At 42.6% G+C, this 23687-nt stretch overlaps 1 protein-coding gene across 4 annotated transcripts in view; it reads right to left on the reverse strand.

Annotated features, from left to right (window-relative positions):
• The window catches only part of NSMAF (neutral sphingomyelinase activation associated factor), a 61809-nt gene that overhangs the window by 12607 nt on the left and 25515 nt on the right, over nucleotides 1-23687 (reverse strand). For all 4 annotated transcript variants that reach the window (XM_060116443.1, XM_060116442.1, XM_060116441.1 and 1 more), the window contains 14 exons: nucleotides 21276-21347; nucleotides 20930-20977; nucleotides 20773-20825; nucleotides 11523-11652; nucleotides 9732-9803; nucleotides 7949-8057; nucleotides 5759-5935; nucleotides 4651-4730; nucleotides 3898-3988; nucleotides 3736-3799; nucleotides 1752-1803; nucleotides 1528-1648; nucleotides 1004-1135; nucleotides 233-275 (listed from right to left, as the gene is read on the reverse strand). In XM_060116443.1, the coding sequence (XP_059972426.1) occupies nucleotides 233-275; nucleotides 1004-1135; nucleotides 1528-1648; nucleotides 1752-1803; nucleotides 3736-3799; nucleotides 3898-3988; nucleotides 4651-4730; nucleotides 5759-5935; nucleotides 7949-8057; nucleotides 9732-9803; nucleotides 11523-11652; nucleotides 20773-20825; nucleotides 20930-20977; nucleotides 21276-21347 (1244 nt within the window). The remainder of the gene's footprint in view (nucleotides 1-232; nucleotides 276-1003; nucleotides 1136-1527; nucleotides 1649-1751; nucleotides 1804-3735; nucleotides 3800-3897; nucleotides 3989-4650; nucleotides 4731-5758; nucleotides 5936-7948; nucleotides 8058-9731; nucleotides 9804-11522; nucleotides 11653-20772; nucleotides 20826-20929; nucleotides 20978-21275; nucleotides 21348-23687) is intronic.

Consider the following 23687-nt stretch of genomic DNA (forward strand, 5'->3'; position numbering starts at 1 on the left):
CAACAGGAGAGAGATTAACCCTCAAACAGTAATAGACGCTACGTGCCGGGACTGTCTAGACCATATCACACATCTTTAATTTCTGAGGCTCGGTAATTTACATAGTGGTGAAAGCAAGCTGTAATTCACTGTAACATTTCCATACCTTAATATCATCAAATGACTGCACTAATCATTTAGACAAAGAGGTCATTTATCCTCAAGTAGAAACTCCTTACTGACATATAAATACCTGTTCAAGTCGACACCTCCTTCGTAGGTCAGGGGATGAAACACTGAAAAAAAGAGATGTAAAACACTATTGAAAGATATACTGTTTTGTTATAATATACACTCTTTATTTTAAAAACTCAACAACTTTAAACTTTTATTCAAAGAAACTGATTTTCACTTTGCGAAACAGCCTAATAATATCCAGCTTGGGTAAATATCAAGCTGAACTATTATCTTTTCTGAGCAGTGATCTAACTGGCCGTGAGACGGTCTGCTCCCTCGGTGTACTTCTCGGTCAGCATGCCTCTCCCCGGGAGAGCACAAAGCACCCTGTGCGGCGTGTGAGGGGTCAGGTCCACACCCATCCCCGTCGCCAACACTGAGAAGCCTGGCGGAGGAAGGACGGGCCCCGAAGAGGAGAGGGCGACCGCGGGCTTCTCTCTGCTGAGTCACAAAGACGCTCTGGGGCCTCGTGGGAACCAAGGCCACTGTTCCATCCTACGCTGACTGAGCTTTAGTAAAAGTAATGGAATGGGATGGAGAGTACATGCTAAAATTAGAAGACTCTGGCAAAAGACCTCCTGGGACCACGGCGAAGCGGGTATTTTTAGACAAAAGCACTTTCTCTCCCGCCTTTTATTCAGTATCTAATCTGGGGTCGCTGAGCCAGGAGGCACCGCCTGCTGAGACAAGATGCTTCTGCTAAGGAAATAAGCTGCTCTGAGCTCAGTTTGGGGGTTGCTTTTGTTTCCATCAAACGCTAAATGGAGTTTCAGCGACTGTTACACACCATTGTGGGCTCCGACAGCATCCCTCCCCTTCTGCTTGTAGCCAAACACGAGATCGATCCACTCGTGAAGGTGCTCTGACACGTAATCGCTTTCCAGTGCGTCTCTGCTCTTCTGGAGAAAGTCCTCGGGACCTAGTAGGTTAGACTCGATCAAAACACCCCAAGTCGCCACTTTACTTTCTCCCGTTCCTTTCATCTATTCATATGCAGACAGAGCTTCTGGGACAGGCACGAGGGACATATTTCTTAATGAGTCTCCCCCCAATCATGTAAAATATAAATTTGGGGGGTGGGCGGAGAGGCAAAAACCATTGTTACAACACTTAGCTCTCTGGAATGCATAATTATGGTTTTACATCACAGACGCATAGAATACTTACAATTTGGAATAAGACTTTACCATCTCATTTAGATAGAGGATTATACCGTTATTTTGAAAAATCTAAGCAAGTAAATAATAATGCTGAAATTGCACGACTAAGCAGAGAATTTCTATAATTCAGTGCTTCCAAGGTGGTACTCACTCCGGGCCCAAGGGGGGAGTTCTACGTCATCAACCATCTGCCCTCCTTGTCTCTTTCCCAAATCCAGCTTCAGACTATTGACTAAAAAGCTGACATCATCACCATAGAATTCCGGAATCAGCTGAAAGTTTCAGGGGAAGGAAAAAAGAAGAACAGTAACAAACATTTTTTAAAGCAGTTACAAACCACAAGCCCAGTGAATCATTGGCTTGGTAACTGCTTACCTCTTTAAAATCAGTTGCACCATCCAAACAGTTTTTCCAAGTTTCTGCAATACTAAATATGAAAAAAAAAAAGTCAACTGATTTTAAATCCAGGGTATGGAAACAGCAACAGCAGCACTTTCGAGGCTCCTGGGGGCTATTCTACACTTTACCTAAATTACGTCATCTCGCTCATTAATTCACAATCCCCAGTATTCACATGAGCTGCCCCACCGGAGGAGCTCGTGTGGATATTGGAGATTCACAGAAAACTGGGCCCACATAGGGAGTGAGCAAGGAGTCGGGATGTGGACCTGGGGGTGTCCCCAAGTCCAGGCCGGGGACCTCCCCCAGACATGGCCTTATCGAAGGGCCACTCGGGGCAGGTGCTTAAACATGAAAAATCAGCAGTTCTTTTAAGGACTCATTTCGAAAATGGATTATAAACAGACATGTGCAGAGCTTAGAAAAAGACTGGAAAGACACAGACCAAAAGATGAATAATGAGTGTTATCTCAGTGTGGTCAGGTGCCACATGAAATTTATTTTCTTCTTCATATTCTGATTTTTGGGGGAAAGAAAAGATTACCTTTATAATAAAAATATTATTTGAACACTGACAGGGATTGTATTCAATTCACAGCAAGATTATTTAGAATAATGAGATGTTGGAAACAGCCTAGGTGTCCAACCATAGAGAAATAGTTAAAATAGTTAAATTATGGCATATGTTAGGATGTGATACATTAAATTAAAAAAAATCACCATTTTGAAGAACATCCAATAATATGGGGGAAAACTTCAAGATCTAACAAAAGGCTATAAAATACAAAAGGCAGGACAAAAATACTGTATTTAAAATTTGTTCTCCATCACTAATCACTAGAGAAATGCAAATCAAAACTACAATGAAGTATCACCTCACACCAGTCAGAATGGCCATCATCAAAAAATCTAGAAACAATAAATGCTGGAGAGAGTGTGGAGAAAAGGGAACCCTCTTGCACTGTTGGTGGGAATGTAAATTGATACAGCCACTATGGAGAACAGTATGGAGGTTCCTTAAAAAACTAAAAACAGAACTACCGTGCGACCCAGCAATCCCACTACTGGACATATACCCTGAGAAAACCATAATTCAAAGAGAGTCATGTACCATGATGCTCATTGCAGCACTACTTACAATAGCCAGAACATGGAAGCAACCTAAGTGTCCATCGACAGATGAATAAAGAAGATGTGGCATATATATACAATGGAATATTACTCAGCCATAAAAAGAAATGAAATTGAGTTATTTGTAGTGAGGTGGATGGACCTAGAGTCTGTCATACAGAGTGAAGTAAGTCAGAAAGAGGAAAACAAATACAGTGTGCTAACACATATATATGGAATCAAAAAAAAAATTGTTCTGAAGAACCGAGGGGCAGGACAGGAATAAAGGCCCAGACGTAGAGAATGGACTTGAGGACACGGGGAGGGGGAAGGGTAAGCTGGGATGAAGTGAGAGAGTGGCATGGACATATACACACTACCAAATGTAAAATAGATAGCTAGTGGGAAGCAGCCGCATAGCACAGGGAGATCAGCTCGGTGCTTTGTGACCACCTAGAGGGGTGGGATCGGGGGGTGGGAGGGAGACGCAAGAGGGAGAAGATATGGGGATATATGTATATGTATAGCTGATTCATATACAGCAGAAACTAACACACCATTGTAAAGCAGTTATACTCCAATAAAGATGTTAAATATATATATATATAATACTTACACAATTGAACAAATATCAAAAAGAAAAATAAAGATGTTAAAAAATAAAATATGTTCTCACATTTACACACACACACGACTACACAAAGCCTGAGAGGAATAGATACAACAATTACTGTAGTGGTTTTTTTCGTTTCCTTCCATTTTTGTTTAAATCTGGTTTTCTGAAATGAACGCATTGCACGTGCATGATGAGAAAGTTTACAAAGCGCCAAGTGAGGTGTTTATGCCCAACCTGTTGAACATTCTGTCTGCGTTGTCGAATCTTCCGTTCTGCAGACACAGCATATACTCTGGTGCTAGAGGGGAAAAAAGTCAGAGTTAAGCAAGACCACAGAACCACTGAAGAGTCCACGTGAAGTAACATGTCCCTGGGAGAGACGGCGAGGAATCTTACCAATCCTGACCAGATAAAACAGCACGTAGCCCGGGGAGGAGTAGTGGCTGCCGTACATGAACTTGGGCTCCGGCATCTCCTGGTAGCGTGCCTACAACACAGGGAGAAAAAGTCCTGAGTGCTGGCTGCTGTGAAGACAATAACCGACTCCAGTAGTAAAAGCCTAAGGAAATCATGGCCTGGACACATTCTAGCCCCTAATGTCTCTCCTAAAGAGGAAAAGGGGAAGATAAAAAAGCGGGGGGAAAATCTGAGCAAACACAGCATTCTTGCAATAAGCATCTTGGTTTTCTTGGCCTCATGGTAACAATGCCTGCTGGGGCAGGACTGAAAAGAAGAAATTTTATGCATCTCTTGTGCAGTTCACCAGAGAGCCCCTTCGTGAAAATAAATGGGTAAACCTGTGACCGGCTCAGCTTCCTACCTCCTGAATTGTAAGCAGAAATGCAGACGATGAGCAGCTAAATTCATAGGGAAGGCAGCGGGCAGAGGGAGAGAGAGAGAGAATACGTTCAGAAACGTCGGTCTCTCCAGATATACTTCCCCTAAGTCTTGAAGAAACGAGTTTCAGGTATATAAAAACACAGGGGAAGGGGGTTCAATCCCTGGTCAGGGAACTAAGATCCCACATGCTGTGTGGTGTGGCCACAGAGTAAATAAATAAAATTTTAAAAACCAACAAAAACAATCAAACAAAACATATGCCAAGGCTCCCGGGTTGCTTAGACACCAGGAATCCTTGAGTCCACGTACCAGCAGCCTCTCCAGACGTTCCTTGTTGAGGGCCCCTACTGGCTTACTGAGATCCCGGAAGGTCCCTGGATTTGACAGATCTATAAAAGAAATAAATTTTTAAAAATTACTTACAATAAATAAAGCAAACAAGCTTACCCTTAATAACATTACCTCCCTGAATGAATTCACATGCACACATTTATTTCCAAATAATAAATAGCTTTTTAAAAACAGATCCATTAGAATTAATATTTCTGATGATTATTAATATAGCTGTAAAGGTTAGAATTTGAAGACCTACTGATAAAAAAACTATATTCCAAGTTAAACAACGAAAAATAAATTTCAAAAGCCATTATTGTACCCAAATTTACTTTTTAAGTTTGAATTATAGTGACTATTATTATTCTGTGATAATAGCATAATCTGAGAACTGGGGACCTGAATATTATCAGATAAATCAATTATATTCCTAGAAAATCTGCTACCTTTCAACGACAAGGGTGCAATCAGTGAACTGTCAAAAGTAATTCAGTGTTCACAATATCTAATTTTAAGATATTACAAAATAAAATTACAGTACAATCACATTGTTGGTAAAATAATTTGAGAGAGAGAAAGAAGTATATATACCACAAGTTAAAATGGTTCTCTCTAGGTAATGTAATTATTGATGAGTCTTGTTTCCTCCTTTCAGTGTTTCAGTACTTTCTAAGTGTTCTTTAATGAACGGCTATTATGTTTGGTAATCACATATTTTAATGTGAATTGAAAAGTAATACGGTAACCTGAGGCGCAATTTTCAAAGTGAAAACTGAAGTGTTTGGAAACATAGAACTTATTGGTAGCAGTGGTAACGCTAGCTGAAGATCCCATGCATGTCTTCTGGGTGTGGCTTTCAAGAAGTGTGTGAGTACTTTTTTTTAGAATTAAAAAAAATTCAGAGACAGTAGAGAAAACATATAGAACACACGTAATTCCCATGACACCCATCCAGTATTGTGGCACGGAGACGGACCATCGTTGGTAATAAAATCAAACGGGTTCTACTCTGTTCACGAATCACAACGTGGTTCTAAGAGGGAATGTGTTCTTTGCTCTAAAAGCCCGGCTCTGTGGCACGCACCCAGCTCGGAGCTGCTGTAGTCGCCGATGACCCAGGGGAACACCGGGTACTGGGAGAGGTCATTGCAGCTGCGGTCGGCCAGCGTGTTGAGGTGCAGCAGGTACTGGTAGTTGGACAGCAGCCCGCGCTGCCACTGCAGTGTGTAGCCCTCGGCCGTGCGCTCCGCCACGTGGTGCTCTGGGGGGACAGGTGAGGACAGGCCCGGGTCACACTGAGCTCCACGTGTGCGGGCAATGGTCACTCAGCATGTGAGGGCGCTACAGAGGCTTTCAGTGTAGACCCTTCAACCCATTTTTGAAAAGTACATTTTAAAAAAAGAAAAGTAGGCTACAGTTTGTTTTTACCAAAGAGTTGTTCTGTCAAGTATGAATGAGCATCTCCAAGATCCAGGAGGGAAATTATTAAATGTATGACATAAAACATATCTATTAAATATATAAAACATATCACATCTATGAAATATGATATAAAACAAATATTAAAGTATGGAGCAAATACATAAATATGACATGGTAATATATATAACATTTGCTATATTTATATATAGTCTACAATATGTACTAACAAAGAATCCTTCCAAACGTGCTTGAGTTTTAATGCCTTTAAGAAGCCATGACCATTTGTAAAAGCTCACTTCCTCCATTTCTTATGAAAGTAAAACGAAACAATCTTTTAGTTTTCTTTCAGATCTGGAAGCAGGGTACACTAAGGCTGATTTGTCACTGACTACGTATTATTTATGCAAGTGAGGAATAAGGAAAAGAATAGAAACTGCTGAAGGAGAAAACAAGTATCTGTCAGAGTTCTCAAACTAGAAGGACCAGAAAGGCTGCCCAGAAATAACCTCAGGAAAGATGGAAGCACAGATGGTGTGGCACCAATAATGATAACGTTCCTGTAAAATGAGTCAACTGTTCTATTTTGTTTAGAAAATTCTGCTTTCAGCTTTGTATTGGCTGCATCAAACTTATCTAACTCATTTGCTGGTTCAATATTTATTCTTATATACTTTGCCAAGTTTCTTCTCTAATCAGCTACCAGGAAAGGGCTTAAAAACTCACAACACTTATCCTCTGATTTTCTGCTCTCAGAATGTCTCAGAGAAAGTCTGAACAATCTCAGGAATGAACTCAGAGAGAATAAACGCTTCACAGAAGCAGACCTTTTAGGCCACGGCAAGTTTTTTGACTTGAGATTTTAGGACTCACCATGAAAGTTGAGTTTTTTGTTGTCATCTTGTTATCGTTAGAAAAATTAAATGAAAAAAATTAAATCAGGAGGCAGGAGATAACAGTAAACTTATACCAAAGCTATACTTAAGCATTAAGTTAAAGTGAACGCTTAGTGTGAGAAGAAAAAAAATATGAACTCAAACCTACTGTAAAATATGCTCTTTATTGAAAATAAACTATTCCTCCTTGAGAGAAAACTTCTTTTCTAAGGGAGTAAGTCACTACACATCTCATAAATGATTTCACTGCAGACGGGAACAGCGAACTAAGATGGTATTAATAAAATCCCAACATTGATTTTTAAAAATTCCATTCTACTCATCTGGCAATTTTGAAAACAAGAATAATTCAACCATACAACTTAATATGTTTATGCTTGAAAAGAAAAATACAGGTGTTCTCTCTGATAAAAGTGGGAAAATTCACATTTCCCAAGGAAGACTGAGGAAATATTAGTTATAAGCAAACTGAGTCCCACGGTACCATACTGAGCATAGAAGGTTCCTATGTTCCTTTTGTACCGTTTTCCAGCTTTGTGATTAAGACCACAATTAAGGATCACAGACACACGACTGGGTAACCCACCGTCTCACAGAAAGAAACTGAGTCCTGGTTTTCATAAACTAACAGAAGACAGGACTGGACATAAAAATAATTAGGTGGATTCGTATATAATCCATTCAACTTGGGGGTTGTTAAGATACAAAAAACATTTAAATATATTTATCAAAAGTTTTTAAAGCACAGGATTGGAGTGAACTATTACCAAATTTCATTTATATTTCCCGTAATTTTCAGTGTGCCATTCTGCTAACTGAAGTTACTGATGAGAAGGACTAAGTAGGACCACAGAGATGATTCCAGATGCAGCAATGCTGTCCTCTCACTTCCCACCCCAGTTACTCGGGAGCTGAACCACCTTCACACGAACAGATACAATGAAGAGTGAGCCCCAAACCTAGATATGTAGCAATGTAAAAATAGAGGTCATCTCGGTCTTGACGTTCATAGAACTTCAGGTAGACGTCGGAACACAGATCATCTTCTGTGCAAAACACTTCCAAGCCCTACAAATCCAGAAAGAGAAGAAGAAAACAAACGGCATCTCAACGTGAGTGACGCAAGTACAAAAGCCTTTCAACTAAACACTTGCTTTTTTTTTTTTTTTTTTTTTTTTTTTGCGGTACGCGGGCCTCTCACTGTTGTGGCCTCTCCCGTTGCGGAGCACAGGCTCCGGACGCGCAGGCTCAGCGGCCATGGCTCACGGGCCCAGCCGCTCCGTGGCATGTGGGATCCTCCCGGACCGGGGCACGAACCCATGTCCCCTGCATCGGCAGGCGGACTCTCAACCACAGCGCCACCAGGGAAGCCCCTGCATTTTTTATTTGCAGGTCTTGTATGCATATTCCCCAGCAATGAATTTGATTTATAAGGACAAGACGTGTCTCAGCTAAACTTTACAAAATCCCTTTTGACCTCGAGGATCTTTATTGATGACAGCATTTGTGAGTTTAGTATGTTGAAATTCAAAACTGGCTGATCCACGTCTTCACCTATCTTCTTCAGAGACAAAGGTTTAGCTTTCTTTTACAAATTAAGTCATAATTATGTCAACTTAAACTGATAATTGAATAACTCATTTAATTAGTAGGATGCAATTATTTTAAGAAAACTATGAGCTGCGTGAATGTTGTGAGGGTGAAGCCGAGACGGGACAGGAATAGACAGAGAAAGGATGAAAGTGCAGCGCTGTCCCAGGTTCAGATACAGGCTTCCAGCGTTACTAGTGAGGGAGCCGAGGGAGTGAACTCCTGGAGTCTCAATTCCTTTGTAAAATAGGGTATCATCGACCTCACAGGGATTGCGCTGATAAACGAATATTGTACATAAATTGCCCAGTAGGCAGAAGGTACTTAATCAATGCCAATTTCTTTTTTTCTGACTGCATCTCTATACCCAAAGGAGGAGGAGATTTTTAACAGAATCTGTTTCCCTAATCCTCTGTTGGCACTCGAAATGGAGAATTGCCTTTTAAGTAAAATAGGCAGGAAAACAGTTAAATTTCATAAACACAAAACACCACCATGAGATGCTGAAATATCCACAATGCTCTTGTAATGCCACCTACTGGTTAATCTCTGAAGGAGAACAAACAGATTTATATCGATGTGAAGCTAAAACCCCTTGGAGTCACACCTTCCGTGGTGACTGGTTTCTACAAGAAGCGTGTGAGACTCACAGAAGTGTGGACACGGGCTTATTCAGGAGAATGGCGGGGAGGGCCGCCCAGGGGACTGAAATGGTTATTTTATCCATTTCTCCCTCTCAGCAAGCCTGAAGGCTGAATTCATACAAGTTAACCGTGAGGATGCTACGGTTCCACTGAGACCTGCTGTCGCCGCTTCCCAACTTTGCCTGGAGATGTCGCCGCTGTAACTGGACCAGTTCTGCGTCCATTATCCCCACACAAACCCAGGAGGAGCCTGAGAACTCGGCAGGGAGAAACTCAAGGGCACTGGGGCCCTCCTGCTCTTGAAGCCACAGCCTCTTTCCCAACAGCCCCCCCCACAACAGGAGGAGTCGCTCCTTGATAAACCTCCAGCGCAGCCAAAAGAAAGGGCGGCGGGCCTCAGGGCCCCTCTGCTCACAACACAAACAGCCGCGCCTTTCAGACGAGCCCGAGTGGCCAAACTGAAGACCAGACAGTCATCCTCTCGAGGGGATGTTCCCCTCGAACTCACCAGAGGCATGAGACCATGTCTCCTCTTGTAAATGCGGCGGACGTCGTGGAGTGTTATCTGGACCATGGGTTTCTTTAAAAGTAGAAAGACAAAAAAAACAGTAGAAAGACAACCTCAAACGTCAAGATTCTGACACAATTAGAAGCCGCCCTTCGGCTGCCCCACCTTAACTTCCTGACGGGTCACACCTGGACACCTGGAAAGTGAGCTCTGAGAACAGGGCATGCCTCACTTTACACGCCGGTCTGCCCTTTTCACTAGCTTTGTGACCATGGACCAGTCCCCCTACCCACCCCCCCAGCCGGTACCCCCCAGGATGATAATGCAGGCATCTAGCTTTCAGGTTTCTGCAGGGTTGCTGAGTGGTAAGAAATATTAAAGGATTGGTGTAGACCTCCTCTCAGGAATGTTCCTATTTTATAGACCTACGGTTTGCTCAGAACTGACATACAGCTTTTTTTTTTTTTTAGAATCCTGTCTTTTAGCTCCTTAAAAGAGTAATAAGGTGTAATAAGTGTAAATAAGTGTAAAAGTGTAATAAGGCTCATAAACAGCTATAGTATAAAGCAGGGCCTCTAAGCTTTATAAGGAGGAAAATTTTCTCGCTTCTCTGGAGCCTTAAAATGCTAGTGAGAGAGAAGCAAGGTCGTAAAAGGTACTGAGATTGGCTAAAAGGCGACAGGTCCACCCTCCTCCCTCCAAGTATGAGGGAGGGAGAACCTGCAGACGCAGGGTATGTAGCCGTGGAAGCTGCCTGAAGACCGGCCAAGGCCCCCAGCCCAGACCTGGGACCCCGAAGCTGTGGCTTATACTCAGATTGTTGCTCAAGTATTGACCCAAGCCACAGCAACAGCGTTGGTCCAGCCAATTGATGAGGCCACAAAGAATGCCATCAGCAACGTGTGCTGTGTCCGCTGGAGGGCCCGGCGAGTGTGCCCTACCACCTGGTGGACAGAATTGTTATAGCATCACCTTTCACTTCGGAAAGTGTTGACGTTTCAGTGACAGGTAATGCCTGACCAGCCTGGAGAATTTCTTCCATGGCAGAGAACACTCCTGTTCTTGAAGCTACCTGCCAAGCGGTCCAACTGCACTAGCAGAGTTTTAGGGTTTCTGTTCTTTCAGTGAAACCACTCTGAAAAGGGTCCGTATCTAGATAAAGCCGCCAATCTTTCCACGTTTTAGTGCAGAAATCTGAATTCATCTTTACTGTGTGGCCTCGTGAGTCTCCAGTCATCGTGCAAGAGAAGGTGTTTCCAGCATCACAGCAGCAGAACTGCAGCTGCCCAGTGATAGAAGTGCCACATGCAGCTCTGCACTGGCTGGAGGGGCCCCTTCGCACTGCTCCTCTGGGACAGATGCAGATCTGCTGATGTGGTTTGTAATTAAGGGAAAACGGGAGATACAGCTTAGGGGTACATATAAGCAGATACACAGAAAACATCCAGCTCTCCTTAACCTTAGTATATTTCATTGCTCTCTTGCAGATGTGCTTCCGAGTAGAAAGGCATAAACCTCTAATGACCCTTTACTAAAATCAGAGGGGGCAGGGTTTCTTTTCCCCCGAAGTAACAGAAAGTAAGTCAGAAGAGCTCAAACACGGGTGAGGGTGCATCAGGATTACACGGGGAGCCGTTAAATACCAGATGCTGGATGGGGACGGGGGGTAATTCTGACCCTCCCCAAAATGTGAGAACACTCTAACCGTCAAGTCAAGTTCACAGGCAAGAGAGCTTGAAGACGCAAACGGGAACACCGAAGGAGCCCTCCGCTGGCCTACAGACTACTTACCGGGTACCCGTTGAGAGGCTGGAAATACAGGTTGGTGTCAGTGATGCACACGTGGCCAGGATTCGTCACCAGAGGTGTTACCATTTCTGCTTTGCATTCCATGTGCAGCTTTTCAGAAACACTTTGGAATCTGAGAATATGGTTTTTCCAGTAAAAGCAAGAAAAATCAGAAATCGATCTACTTTCTAGATTTAACTTTATCTGAGGGAGCTACAAAGTGACGCTGCAGAACAGGTGTCTAAACGCTGCATTTGATAACAAGAAAACTGGTGATAGAAATCAGTCACCTAAATAAAACTGACTTTCTTTTCAATGGTATAATGAATACTTGATTTTTTTAAAAGCAGATGAGGTTACGTATCAAAGAAGAGAAGACAGACAAGTAAAAAAATACCAAATAACCCTGTTATTGGCACTCTTCATGCCTCCCCAAATAAGGAAGTCGGCCTTGAAACTATTCTTACATTAACATAATTTTCTATTTTTGTGTCATTAAGACCTATTTTATTGTCATAGAAACTGTTTTGGCATGGGTGGCACTTACTTCACACCACATTCTATAAGGCTATGGGCACATAATTACAATTACTTGCAAGTCAGTTCCAACGTATAGTCTTTTGTGGATCTACTGCAGTAAAACCAGTCAAAGGTGACCACCACTCCCTCCTAAATTATGTTAACTCATCAAAAAAGTCCATTTTCGTTCTGCTTCACTAATTTAAAAAAAATAGAAGGGAAATAACCAAATCATCAAGAGTTTAGGCAATTACTTAGTTAAATAACTGAGCTAAAAATAAGGTGGGAAACCACCTGCCAATGCAGGGAACACAGGTTCGATCCCTGGTCCAGGAAGATCCCACATGCCGTGGAGCAACTAAGCCCGTGCGCCACAGCTACTGAGCCTGCACTCTAGAGCCTGCAAGCCACAACTACTGAAGCTGCGCGCCACAACTACTGAAGCCCACGTGCCTAGAGCTCATGCTCCACAACAAGAGACGCTACCACAATGAGAAGCCCATGCACCACAACAAAGAGTAGCCCCCGCTTGCAGCAACTAGAGAAAGCCCACGCACAGCAAGGAAGACCCAACGCAGTCAAAAAAAAAAAAAAATGTCTCCTCTGTAAGTAGTAGAACAAAATCAGGGCTTCCCTAGTGGCACAGTGGTTAAGAATCCGCCTGCCAATGCAGGGGACACGGGTTCGAGCCCTGGTCTGGGAAGATCCCACATGCTGTGGAGCAACTAAGCCCATGCGCCACAACTACTGAGCCTGTGCTCTAGAGCCTGCGAGCCACAACTACTGAAGCCCACAGGCCTAGAGCCCGTGCTTTGCAACAGGAGAAGCCACCACAGTGAGAAGCCCACCACCAAAACAAAGAGCAGCCCCCGCTCACCGCAACTATGGAAAGCCCGTACGCAGCAGCGAAGACCCAACACAGCCAAAAATAAATACATAAAATAAATAAATGTATTTAAAAAAGACAAACACAAAATCACACAGAAGCAGGCTCCCTCTTCCAGTTTGGACGTGAAGGAGACCTCACAGCTCTCATCCCAACCACAAAACCTGCCAAATGAGCTACACAATCCTTGCTATGTTTAGAAACCCATCAGAAAGCTCAGGTGCAGAGAAACCTAAATGAAGGGACCAGCAGTTGAGTGGCAGGAGGAGGGGCAATCTTCCACAGGGGGCAAGGGCTGCAGGATGAGAGAGACGCCAGACAGCAGGAGTCAGGCCTGGAGGGCAGAGATGCTCCATGGGCAGAGAGCTGGAGGCTCAGCTGTGAAGCACAAGGATATCTCCAAATCCTTCAAGGGCACCGACCCCAAGCCCCATTGAGGACAGTTTTGCTCACTCCCGCCGTGGAACCGGGCATGCGGACCTGGATTTAACCCAGCTCCACTCATTACACTGACAGAGTCCCCAGGGCAAGCAGCAGGCAGGATGGGAGTGGGCATGACCACCTCCAGAGGCAAATATTCCTTAGGTCAGTCTCTACAGTTCCTCTAAAACAAACTTCCCAGCACACAAAAAATTACAAGAAACACAAAGAAGTGAGTAAATATGACCCCCACTCATGAGAGAGAAGATTCCATAGAAGAGGACCCGGACTCAGATCCATCAGAGGGAGACGTTAAGATAACTGTAATAAATGTACTAAAAGATCTAGAAGAAACGATGGAAAACACATGTGAAGGGAAGGAAAACTTCATCTGAGAAGTAGAAACTGTGAAAAAGAACTGAAAGGAAATGCTAGAAATGAAAATCTGGGCGAGAGGAAATGAAGAATGACTTAAACAAGCTTAATAGACTGGGCACGGCAGAGGAAAAGTCCAATGTGGCTGAAAACAAGGCCAGTAAAAAAGTCCTAACTGAAACAAGACAAAAGAAGAAGAAGAAGAATTTAAAAAAACAGAACAGAGTGTCTGAGATCTAAGTGAAACTATAAAACATACTAACATGAGTGTAACTCAAGTCACAGGAGAAGAGACAGGAGACGGGGCAGAAGAGACACTGGTGGAAAGTGGTGAAAACTGTCTAATGTAAGACACCAGATCACAGGCTCCGTTACCCGGAAGCCCCCAGCAGGACAGGCGCAGAGAGACTACACCTTAATTCACAGTAACAACAGGACAAATGATGCGACTTTTCACAGGAAACAATGGACAGCAACATACAATGGAACAAAAACCCTTCAAGTAGTGAAAGAAAACCCTGTGAACCTAGTATTTTATCTCCAACGAAAACACCCTTCAAAAATGAGGGTAAGATAGAGGTATTTTCAGAAAAGCTGGGAGAATCCATCCTGACCAGATATGCAACGTAAGAAATGCTATAGGAAGTTCTTTGGGCTTAAGAGAAATGACACCAGATGCAACACCAGTTCTGCAGGAAGGAAAGACAAGCATCAGGAAACATAAGTATTCAAATATCCAAGTAAACAGAAAAGAATTATTTCTCAGTATTTTAATTTATGTACCTATAAATGCATGTATCTCAATTCTTGGGACTGGGAGTTTGGGATTGACATGTACACACTGCTATATTTAAAATAGATAACCAACAAGAACCTACTGTAAAAAAAAAAATCTTTAAAAACCTAAAATAAGAACACCATATCATGGGTTTTATAGTATATGTAGAAATTTAATATAAAACCACAGATGAGGGCTTCCCTGGTGGCGCAGTGGTTGAGAGTCTGCCTGCCAATGCTGGGGACGTGGGTTCAAGCCCTGGTGTAGGAGGATCCCACATGCCGCAGAGCAACTAGGCCCGTGAGCCACAACTACTGAGCCTGCGCGTCTGGAGCCTGTGCTCCGCAACAAGAGAGGCCGCGACAGTGAGAGGCCCGCACACCGTGATGAAGAGTGGCCCCCATTCCCCGCAACTAGAGAAAGCCCTCGCACAGAAACGAAGACCCAACACAGCCAGAAATAAATAAATAAATAAATTTATTTAAAAAAAAAAACAACACAGATCACAAAGGGCAGGAGGGGTTATGTAGAAACACACTGCTGTAAGGCTCTTGAACGACTGTAAAGGAGTGTAATATACTCTTACCTGAAGGTACACTATGTACAAGGTGCATATTGTGAGCTCCAGAGTGACCTAGTACTAAGAATGACACCAAGCACTACAGCTAAAAAGTAGAATACTTAAAAATACCAGATTTACCCAAAAGAAGGCAAGAAAGGAGGATCAGAGAAACAAAGAACAAATGAAATGCTAGGAAACAAGTACTAAAATAGTGGGTTTAAAAACCAACTATATCCATAATTACATAATTATAAATGAATTAAACAATCCAATTAACAAGCAGAGACTTTTGGACTGTATAAAAAGACTCAACTATATAAAGTGTGTTTTCTGGAAACAGAATAAGACACAGACAAGTTAAAAGTAAAAAGGATAGAAAAAGATATAGCATGCAATCACAACATGTAAGAAAACTGGTGTCTTATAAATGTATGTAAACCTAATAACAGAGCCTGCCGGTGCACAAGGCATAAATTGACAGAAATACAGGGGAAAATAAACAATTCCACAATCATCACTGGTAATTTTAACACCCTTCTCTCAGTAATTGACAGAGCAAGTCAACAAAAATTCAGTAAAGTACAGATGATCTGAACAACCATCAGCCAACTGGCCCCAAATGACGTGTACTGAGCACTACACTCCACAACTTCAGAGCACACGTTCCCTTCACGGGCCTGGGAAACCCGTGTCAGGACAGACTGTACGCAGAGCCATACAACACATCTCAACAAACCTCAAAAGACTGAACCAGGGCTTCCCTGGTGGTGCAGTGGTTAAGAATCCGCCTGCCAATGCAGGGGACGTGGATTCGAGCCCTGGTCCGGGAGGATCCCACATGCCGCGGAGCAACTCAGCCCGTGCGCCACAACTACTGAGGCTGCGCTCTAGAGCCCACGTGCCACAACTACTGAAGCTTGTGCGCCTAGAGCCCGGGCTCCGCAACAAGAGAAACCACTGCAATGAGAAGCCCACGCGCCACAACGAAGAGTAGCCCCCGCTTGCCGCAACTAGAGAAAGCCCGCACGCAGCAACGAAGACCCAACACAGCCAAAAATAAATAAATAAATTTATTTAAAAAAAAAAAAGACTGAACCATGTACTCTCTGAACCAAGAGAGTATTAGATTAGAAATCAATAACAATACAACAGTAACAAGATCCCCAAATACAGAGAAGATAAACAACATATTTCTAAATAACCCAAAGAAAACCCCAATGGGTCAAAGAAGAAATGACAAAGGAAATCATGAAATATTTCATATGAATAATAAAAACATATTAAAATCTGAGGGATGCAGCTGAGCAGTGCTTAGAGGTAAATTTATGTTCTAGTCCTACTTATAAAAGAAGGTCTAAAATCAGTGATCTAAACTTTGTAGGAAGCTGGAAAGAGAACAAGTTAAACCCAAAGTAAGCTGAAGGAAGGAAATCATAAGCATGGAAATCAATTTTGTATAAAATGATTTTTATATAAAAATAGAGAAAAATCAATAAAGTCAAAAGTTGGATCTTTAAAAAGGTTAATAAAATTGGCAAACCTCTGGCAATACTGATAAATAAAAAACATAAAGCATCAACGTAAGGAATGAAAGAGGGACCATAACTGCAGATCCTACTGAGGTTCAGAGGACATTAACAACTTGATGCCAGCACCTGACAACTTGGATGAACTGGACAAAGGTTTTGAAAAATGCAGCTTGACAAAATAGACACAAGAAGAAACAGACAATCTAACTAGTCCTATGTGTCAAACAAATAGATTGACTAAGTAAGAACACCTCAAGCCTACATGGCTTCACCAGTAAATGTGGTTAAAAATTTAAGCAAGAAATACAATCCTACACAAACTCTTTTGGGAAAAAGAAGATAAAGGGAAATTTCTAAACTCATGTTATGTGGCTAGCATAACCCTGATGGCAAAACCTCACAAATACACTAAGATTTACAGAGTAATATCCATAAACAGAGATGCAAAAATCCTTTACAAAATACTAGCAAAGCAAATCCAGCAATATGTAAAAAGAACAATATATCATAAGCAATTTGGATTTATCCCATGAACACAACGTTGTTTTAACACTGAAAAAACAACATAATTCACGATATTAACAGAATTAAAGAAAAAAAAAGATCATCTCAATAAACGCACAAAAAGTACTTAACAAAATTCTAAACCTATTTTTGAAAATACTCTCAGCAAACCAGGAATAAAAAGAAACTTCCTCACTCTGATAAAGGGCATCTATGAAAAACCTACAGCTGGTAACATTCTTTAATGGTGAAACATTAAATCCTTTTCCTGTAAGACCAAGAACAAGGCAAGAATATGTCTGCTCCCGCTGCGTCTATTAATCAAACTGTGCAATGAGGCAAGAAGTAGAAATAAAAGCCACAAGTATTTCTGTGAAACTGTCATTATTCACAGATTAAATAATTATGGATATAGAAAACTCTATGGAATCTACAAAAAAAACCTGCTAGGACTAATGAGTAAATTGTGAATTTGGAAAAGTCACAGGATACAAGGTCATTGTTTCTAAAGAGCAGAAAAACAAACAACAACAACAACAACAAAAAACTACTTCTATATACCAGTAACAAATAATTGGAAACTAAAATTTCAATAGCATCAAAAAAACAAAAACTAGGATTACAGCCAACAAATCTAGGATTACAGCATCCACACCCACTAAACATATAATAACGGGGGAACTGGATGAGGGGAAAAGAACTCTTTGCACTCACTGTCTTTACATCTTTTCTTTAAATCTAAAATTAGTCCAAAGTATTTTAAAGAGGACATTTTGGGGTACAAATGGGGAAACCTGAATATGGAGCTATAAATTACCCGGCATACAGAATATTGCTACTTGAGTGTTATAACAGTACGGAGGAATGTCACAGAACTTTCTTGTGAGAGATACATGTTGAAGTAGTTATGGGTGAAGTGTCAGGAAGTCTTACAGTGTCATTTCAAATGGTTCAGGGAAAAGTTGTATGCATATATTTTATATGTATCATACAAACATACATATGCACATCAGCTATACATGTATACATACATACAACATATATACAGACATATATGCATTATTTATACATGTACACACACACACACACAGAGCAAGCATGAGCATGTAAGAACCAAAGCAAATTCAGCAAAATGTTGACAAATTGATGCTTGGTGACTCATAAGGTATCTGTGTTCACTATATTATCTTTCAACTTGGGAAGACTTGAACTTTTTCAGAATGAACAACAGGGAAAAATAAATATAGTTTCAATGAAAAAGCATTTCCTTGGAAGTATGATGAAAATGTATCTCAGCAAAAATTTACCTTCTTTCTTTTAGAGGAAGTATACAATCCTGAAATATCTCACTTCACGCTGCAAAAAAGTCTTCCCCAAATTCTTCAGCCTAACACTTTGGAGACTGGATAAATCAAAAGTTTCATAGTGAACCATTTTTAAAATTAATGTCATGCTGAAGTCCAGGATTAAAGTCTAAATCGCTACTTAGAAAAATTACACATTCTAAGTGGGTCAAAAGAAACTAATTCTTATTACTCCTTTTCCTTCCTAAAATGGAAGCTATTGTTTCCTCCCAACAATCCATTTAACTAATATATCCTACAAGTACAAAAATGAAAAGAAAATTAATGCTATATAGGTGAAACAGAAAAAGAAGTAAACAAACATAAACACAGAAAACACGTTATTGGCCAGATGGCTTTTCTGGCAAATTCTTTAACATCTGAAAATGTAGTGTAAGGGTCACAAATCTCACAAAGGTAGCAATAAAACAGAATATTACAAACGAATCTCATTTATACACATAAGCTTCTAGCAAAAGCCTAGCACATAATAATCCATAAATGAATCTATTCAACCAATACTTTCTACTTTGTCCTAGGCCTGAGGATTCCAAATACAAAAATCTAAAAATAAACATCTAAAATAAAAATGATATCTAGTGATTAGAGACTGAAACAATCGCTACATAAGATTTTGTACATATTAGAGAATCTATGTATAAAGTTAACGGAATGGGTCACAATGTGTAGCAGGGTTGCAGGTTTACACAAAAATCTACTACATTCTAAGTATCAACAATAAAATGAAATATTTTAGGATATCATTTACAACACCATCAAAAATACGAAGTACTTGGAATAAATGTAGCACAAGAGAAGAAAGAACTTTATAAAGAAAAATCATAAAGAAGACTTAAATAAATGGAAAGTTTCACTGCAATCACAGTCAAAATCCCAGCACGCCTTTCCTTTATGAAACTTGACAAGCTGATTCTAAATTTATACAGAAGTGTGTAAGACCAAGAACAGTGAAGACGTAAGTTAAGAAGGGGAAATATGGTGCAGGACCCTGTACTGCCTGATATTAAGAGTTGTCCTAAAGCTACAGTAATTCATACAGTGAAACTGCAGATGGAGACAAATAGCCCAAATCTACTTAACAGAAGGAAATCTACTTAAAATAAGGCAAGAAACGAATAAGAGAACAGGTTAATATAAAAGTATACTTACTTGCAGAAAATATATTGGATACTTAGAAAAGCCAAAAACCCCCCAAAACAAACAAAAAACCCAACACACCCCCAAACCAAAAACCGAAACAAAACTCCACTAGATCAGTAAGAACGTGGTCTCTAGGTCCCTGCAGGACACCTTAGGAAGGGACCTAACAGCCTGATGGGTCGGGAAAGACTTTCCAGAACAACTGCCAGCTCAGCTGAAACGAGAAGAGCAGGAAGAGCTGGGCAGGTGCAGAGGAGGCAGGAGGCCGAGCATTCCGAGCAGAGGCTCAGAGGCAGGAGGCCACAAGGCGCCTCGGGAACCGCCCAGAATGCAGAGATCCAGAGCAGAGCCTTCAAGAGCCACCGGCGGCCGGAACAGTGACAGAGGCTAAACCAGGGCGCCCCGTGTGCAGGTGAGGTGAAGACTTTACCCCGAAGGCACTGGAAGTCTGGAAGAGTTTCCAACAGACAAGCGATATAAAGAAATAAGTTCTTTAGAAAGAATGGATTTTAAAAGTACATTAGAGACAGTGGCATGGACATATACACACTACCAAATGTGAAATAGATAGCTAGTGGGAAGCAGCCGCGTAGCACAGGGAGATCAGCTGGGTGCTTTGTGACCACCTAGAGGGGTGGGATGGGGAGGGTGGGAGGGAGGGAGACGCAAGAGGCAAGGGATATGGGAACAGATGTATATGTATGACTGATTCACTTTGTTATAAAGCAGAAACTAACACACCATTGTAAAGCAATTATACTCCAATAAAGATGTTTAAAAAAAAAAGTACATTCGACACAGTGCAGAAGACTGGATTGGAGCAGGGAAGGCTGGAGTTGGGGACAACCTAAACGCTGTCACTGTGATCTTAGTGGCAGGGGCTGGTGGCCTGAAAGGAGGCGCTAACGTGTGAAAGGACAGAAGCTCGTAGACTGGGAAGATCGTGGAGAGCAGCTGGCACCAGGCCTTTCTGATGGACAGATGTCAGCTGGGACAAGTGGCAAGGAGGCCCCAGACCCTGCTCTGGCACTGACGCCAGGGCCGTCCCCCCAGACGAGCAGGTCTGGGGTGAGGCAGGTGGTAACGCCCACTATAGGTTCTGGACACACTGAATGAGGCACCAGGGGACGATGCCACAGCTTTCGTAATCAGGGAACAAAATCATTGAAAACTTACCTGTTTTTGTCAAATGACGTCCTAGCCAAACGGGACTGCAAAATGGCTGTTATCTTTAAAACAGAATCATTTAAAAAGTATGGATATAAGGATTTAAAAGTGACATATCAATACATGTTCATTCACAATAAAGATACAGATCTTTAGAAACTCTTACCATAGCAGTTTGATCCCCAAGTTTATCCAGACAGGATGCTCTGTGAAGCTACGATTATATAAATATACATGAATTTATTTTTTCTCTCAGATGCTGTGAAGATATTTCCTTAGAAACAATGAAACACAACCACCATTCTGTTACTTAGTAACAGGTAAGAATGACTCTGATATGTCTATGGCTTCTTCCTAATGTATAGTTTTCAAGTTCAACATATTCAAGTAAATTTGTTTCAGATTCATAAAAAAGGTTATGGTTTTGGTAAGACATATGAGTATGAAATTCTTTAAAAAAAGAGTTTATGCCTCAGTTTGCCAGTGAATGTCTGAGAAAAGCCCTGGCTTACCTGAAGCAATGTCTCCACGACACCTTCCACCTTCCCTGAAACATCCAACTCGAAGACATATTCCATCGTGCCCTAAAAAAGAGGGAGACCAAGCACGTCAGGACCCATCCCTTTACGACATTTGCAGCCCCCTGCTGACCTGTGCAGGGACCTGCCTGGCGTGTCCTCCCACAGCCCCCACGGAATGAGGGCCCCGGGGGAGCAGTCTGTTGGATTTACTGCTATATTTACTATTTCCTTCCTTCGGCTAAGTTTGGGCTTAGTTTGCTCTTCTTTTTCTGGTTCCTTGAGGTGTATAGTTAGGGTTTTTTTTGTTTTTCTTTTTTGGTGGTACGCGGGCCTCTCACCGCTGTGGCCTCTCCCGTTGCGGAGCACAGGCTCTGGACGTTCAGGCTTAGTGGCCATGGCTCACGGGCCCAGCCGCTCCGCGGCATGTGGCATCTTCCCGGACCGGGGCACGAACCCGTGTCCCCTGCATCGGCAGGCGGACTCTCAACCACTGCACCACCAGGGAAGCCCAATACAGTTAGGTTTTTTAATTTGAGATCTTCAAGGTAAGCGTTTAACACTAAACTTCCCTCTTAGGACTGCTTTTGCTGCATCTTTTCAGTTTTGGTATGTTCTGTTTTCGTTTTGATCATCTTGAGGTCTTTTGGGTTTTGTTCTTTTACTTCTTTATTGGATTATAATTGCTTTACAATGTTGTGTTAGTTTCTATTGTACAACAAAGTGAATCAGCTATATGTATACCTATATCCCCTCCCTCTTGAGTCTAATTTCTCTTTTTTATTTCTTTGACCCATTGGTTGTTCAAGAGTGTTGTTTCATTTCCACATACGTGTGAATCTTCCTGCTGCCATGGATTTCTGGTTTCACTCCATGGTGGTTGTAATCTTCTTAGATTTGTTGACTTGTTTTGTGACCCGACACGTGACCTGTCCTGGAGAACGTCCCGTGTGCACGTGAGAAGAGTGTGTGTCCTGATACTGCGGGGCAGGATGCTCTGTATGCGTCTGTGAGGCCCCTCTGGCTGGAGTGCTGGTCGAGTCCTCCGTCTCCTGAGTGACCCTCTGTCTGGATGATCTACCCGCTGTTGAAGGCGGGGCTCGGACGGAATTCTCCTCTGTCCTGTGCTCCTGTCAGTCTCTCCTTTCAGTCCTGTCAGTGCTGGCTTCATACGCTCAGGTGCTCTGAGGCTGGGTGTGCAAGTGTTGTGACGGGTAATTTTATGTGTCACAAGCTGCACTCCTCTCTTTCCCGAGGGTGAGTCTGCTGGGCTGTATCTGCCCGTGTCTCTGGCGCAGGGTCCCCTGGAGCGGCTGCACAATGCCCAGCTCTTTCCTGTTTTCAGGGGTCCCCAGGCATCTAGAGCATTATGGGTCCTGTCAGAGGTCCAGGACAGGTGAGACAGAAGCCAGTCCCTCAGGCAGCTGCCCCCAAAAGCCAGAACATTGGACCTACGGTCCCATCTTGTCTTTCCCTCCGCAGGGAGAAGATGGGAGCTGGGAGTTCCCTCCCAGCACGTGGCACAGTGCCAGGGGAGGGGCTACAGTGAAAGGATGCTACAATGTTCCCACAGCCTCAGTGCGGCTCATTTCATGCTCACCTGGGGCGCAGGGCACTCTTCACTGGTTTCTGGATTTCTCACAAAGGGAACTGAGTCAGTCTCTCCATAAGGGGAGAGATCAAGTCTCATGATCATGGTCCAAGTCACAACCCCACCCCTTTAAACCTGAGAATCCTTTGATGTCCTAATTCACAAGAGCTTTTCTTTGCTTCAGAAAACCTTACTCATTTCCTTCTATGTAACTTTTCAGCAGCTTTGCACTTCAAGTGGGTGACAGGAGAGCCTTTGCCAGAAGAGTACAGCAGGCAGCGGTTCTCAGCTTGGGGGCAGGGGGGGCAGCATTCCACCACCCCTGCGGGGCACTTGTCAATGTGTGGTGCCGCAGGACCAAGGGGGACAGTGCAGAGGGGGCACTCCGTGCGTGGGAACAGCCCCTCACAGTGAAGAACCGTCCTTCCCAAAGTGCCAGTAGCACCGCCTGTGAGTGACGAGATCTCACTATTCACCGTTTCTGAGTGACCGGCGCATGCAGATGTTTCTTGTACATAAACTCAGAGCGGGCTGCACATGGCTGGCGCGTCCCCCGCAAGCTGCTGCTGAGAACCCGCAGGCTGGCCTGTGACCGGAACTGCCATCCAGCCTGTCGGACGTCTGCTCAGAGAGGGTGGCTTTTCCTAATTCAGAGGTGTCGTTTATAGGAGCACTAGTCCCATCTCTAGGTCTCGTAAAAACTCTTCTGCTAGGAGTTATCCCTTTACTGCATACTAAGCTGCAGCATAAAGCATTAATTAAAGCACAGAACGGTTGGATGTAACGTCTAGTTACAAGTCTTGTGTTCACGGCCC

This window comes from Mesoplodon densirostris, chromosome 13 (assembly GCF_025265405.1).
Source record: "Mesoplodon densirostris isolate mMesDen1 chromosome 13, mMesDen1 primary haplotype, whole genome shotgun sequence".
NCBI classification, from domain to species: Eukaryota; Metazoa; Chordata; class Mammalia; order Artiodactyla; family Ziphiidae; genus Mesoplodon; species Mesoplodon densirostris.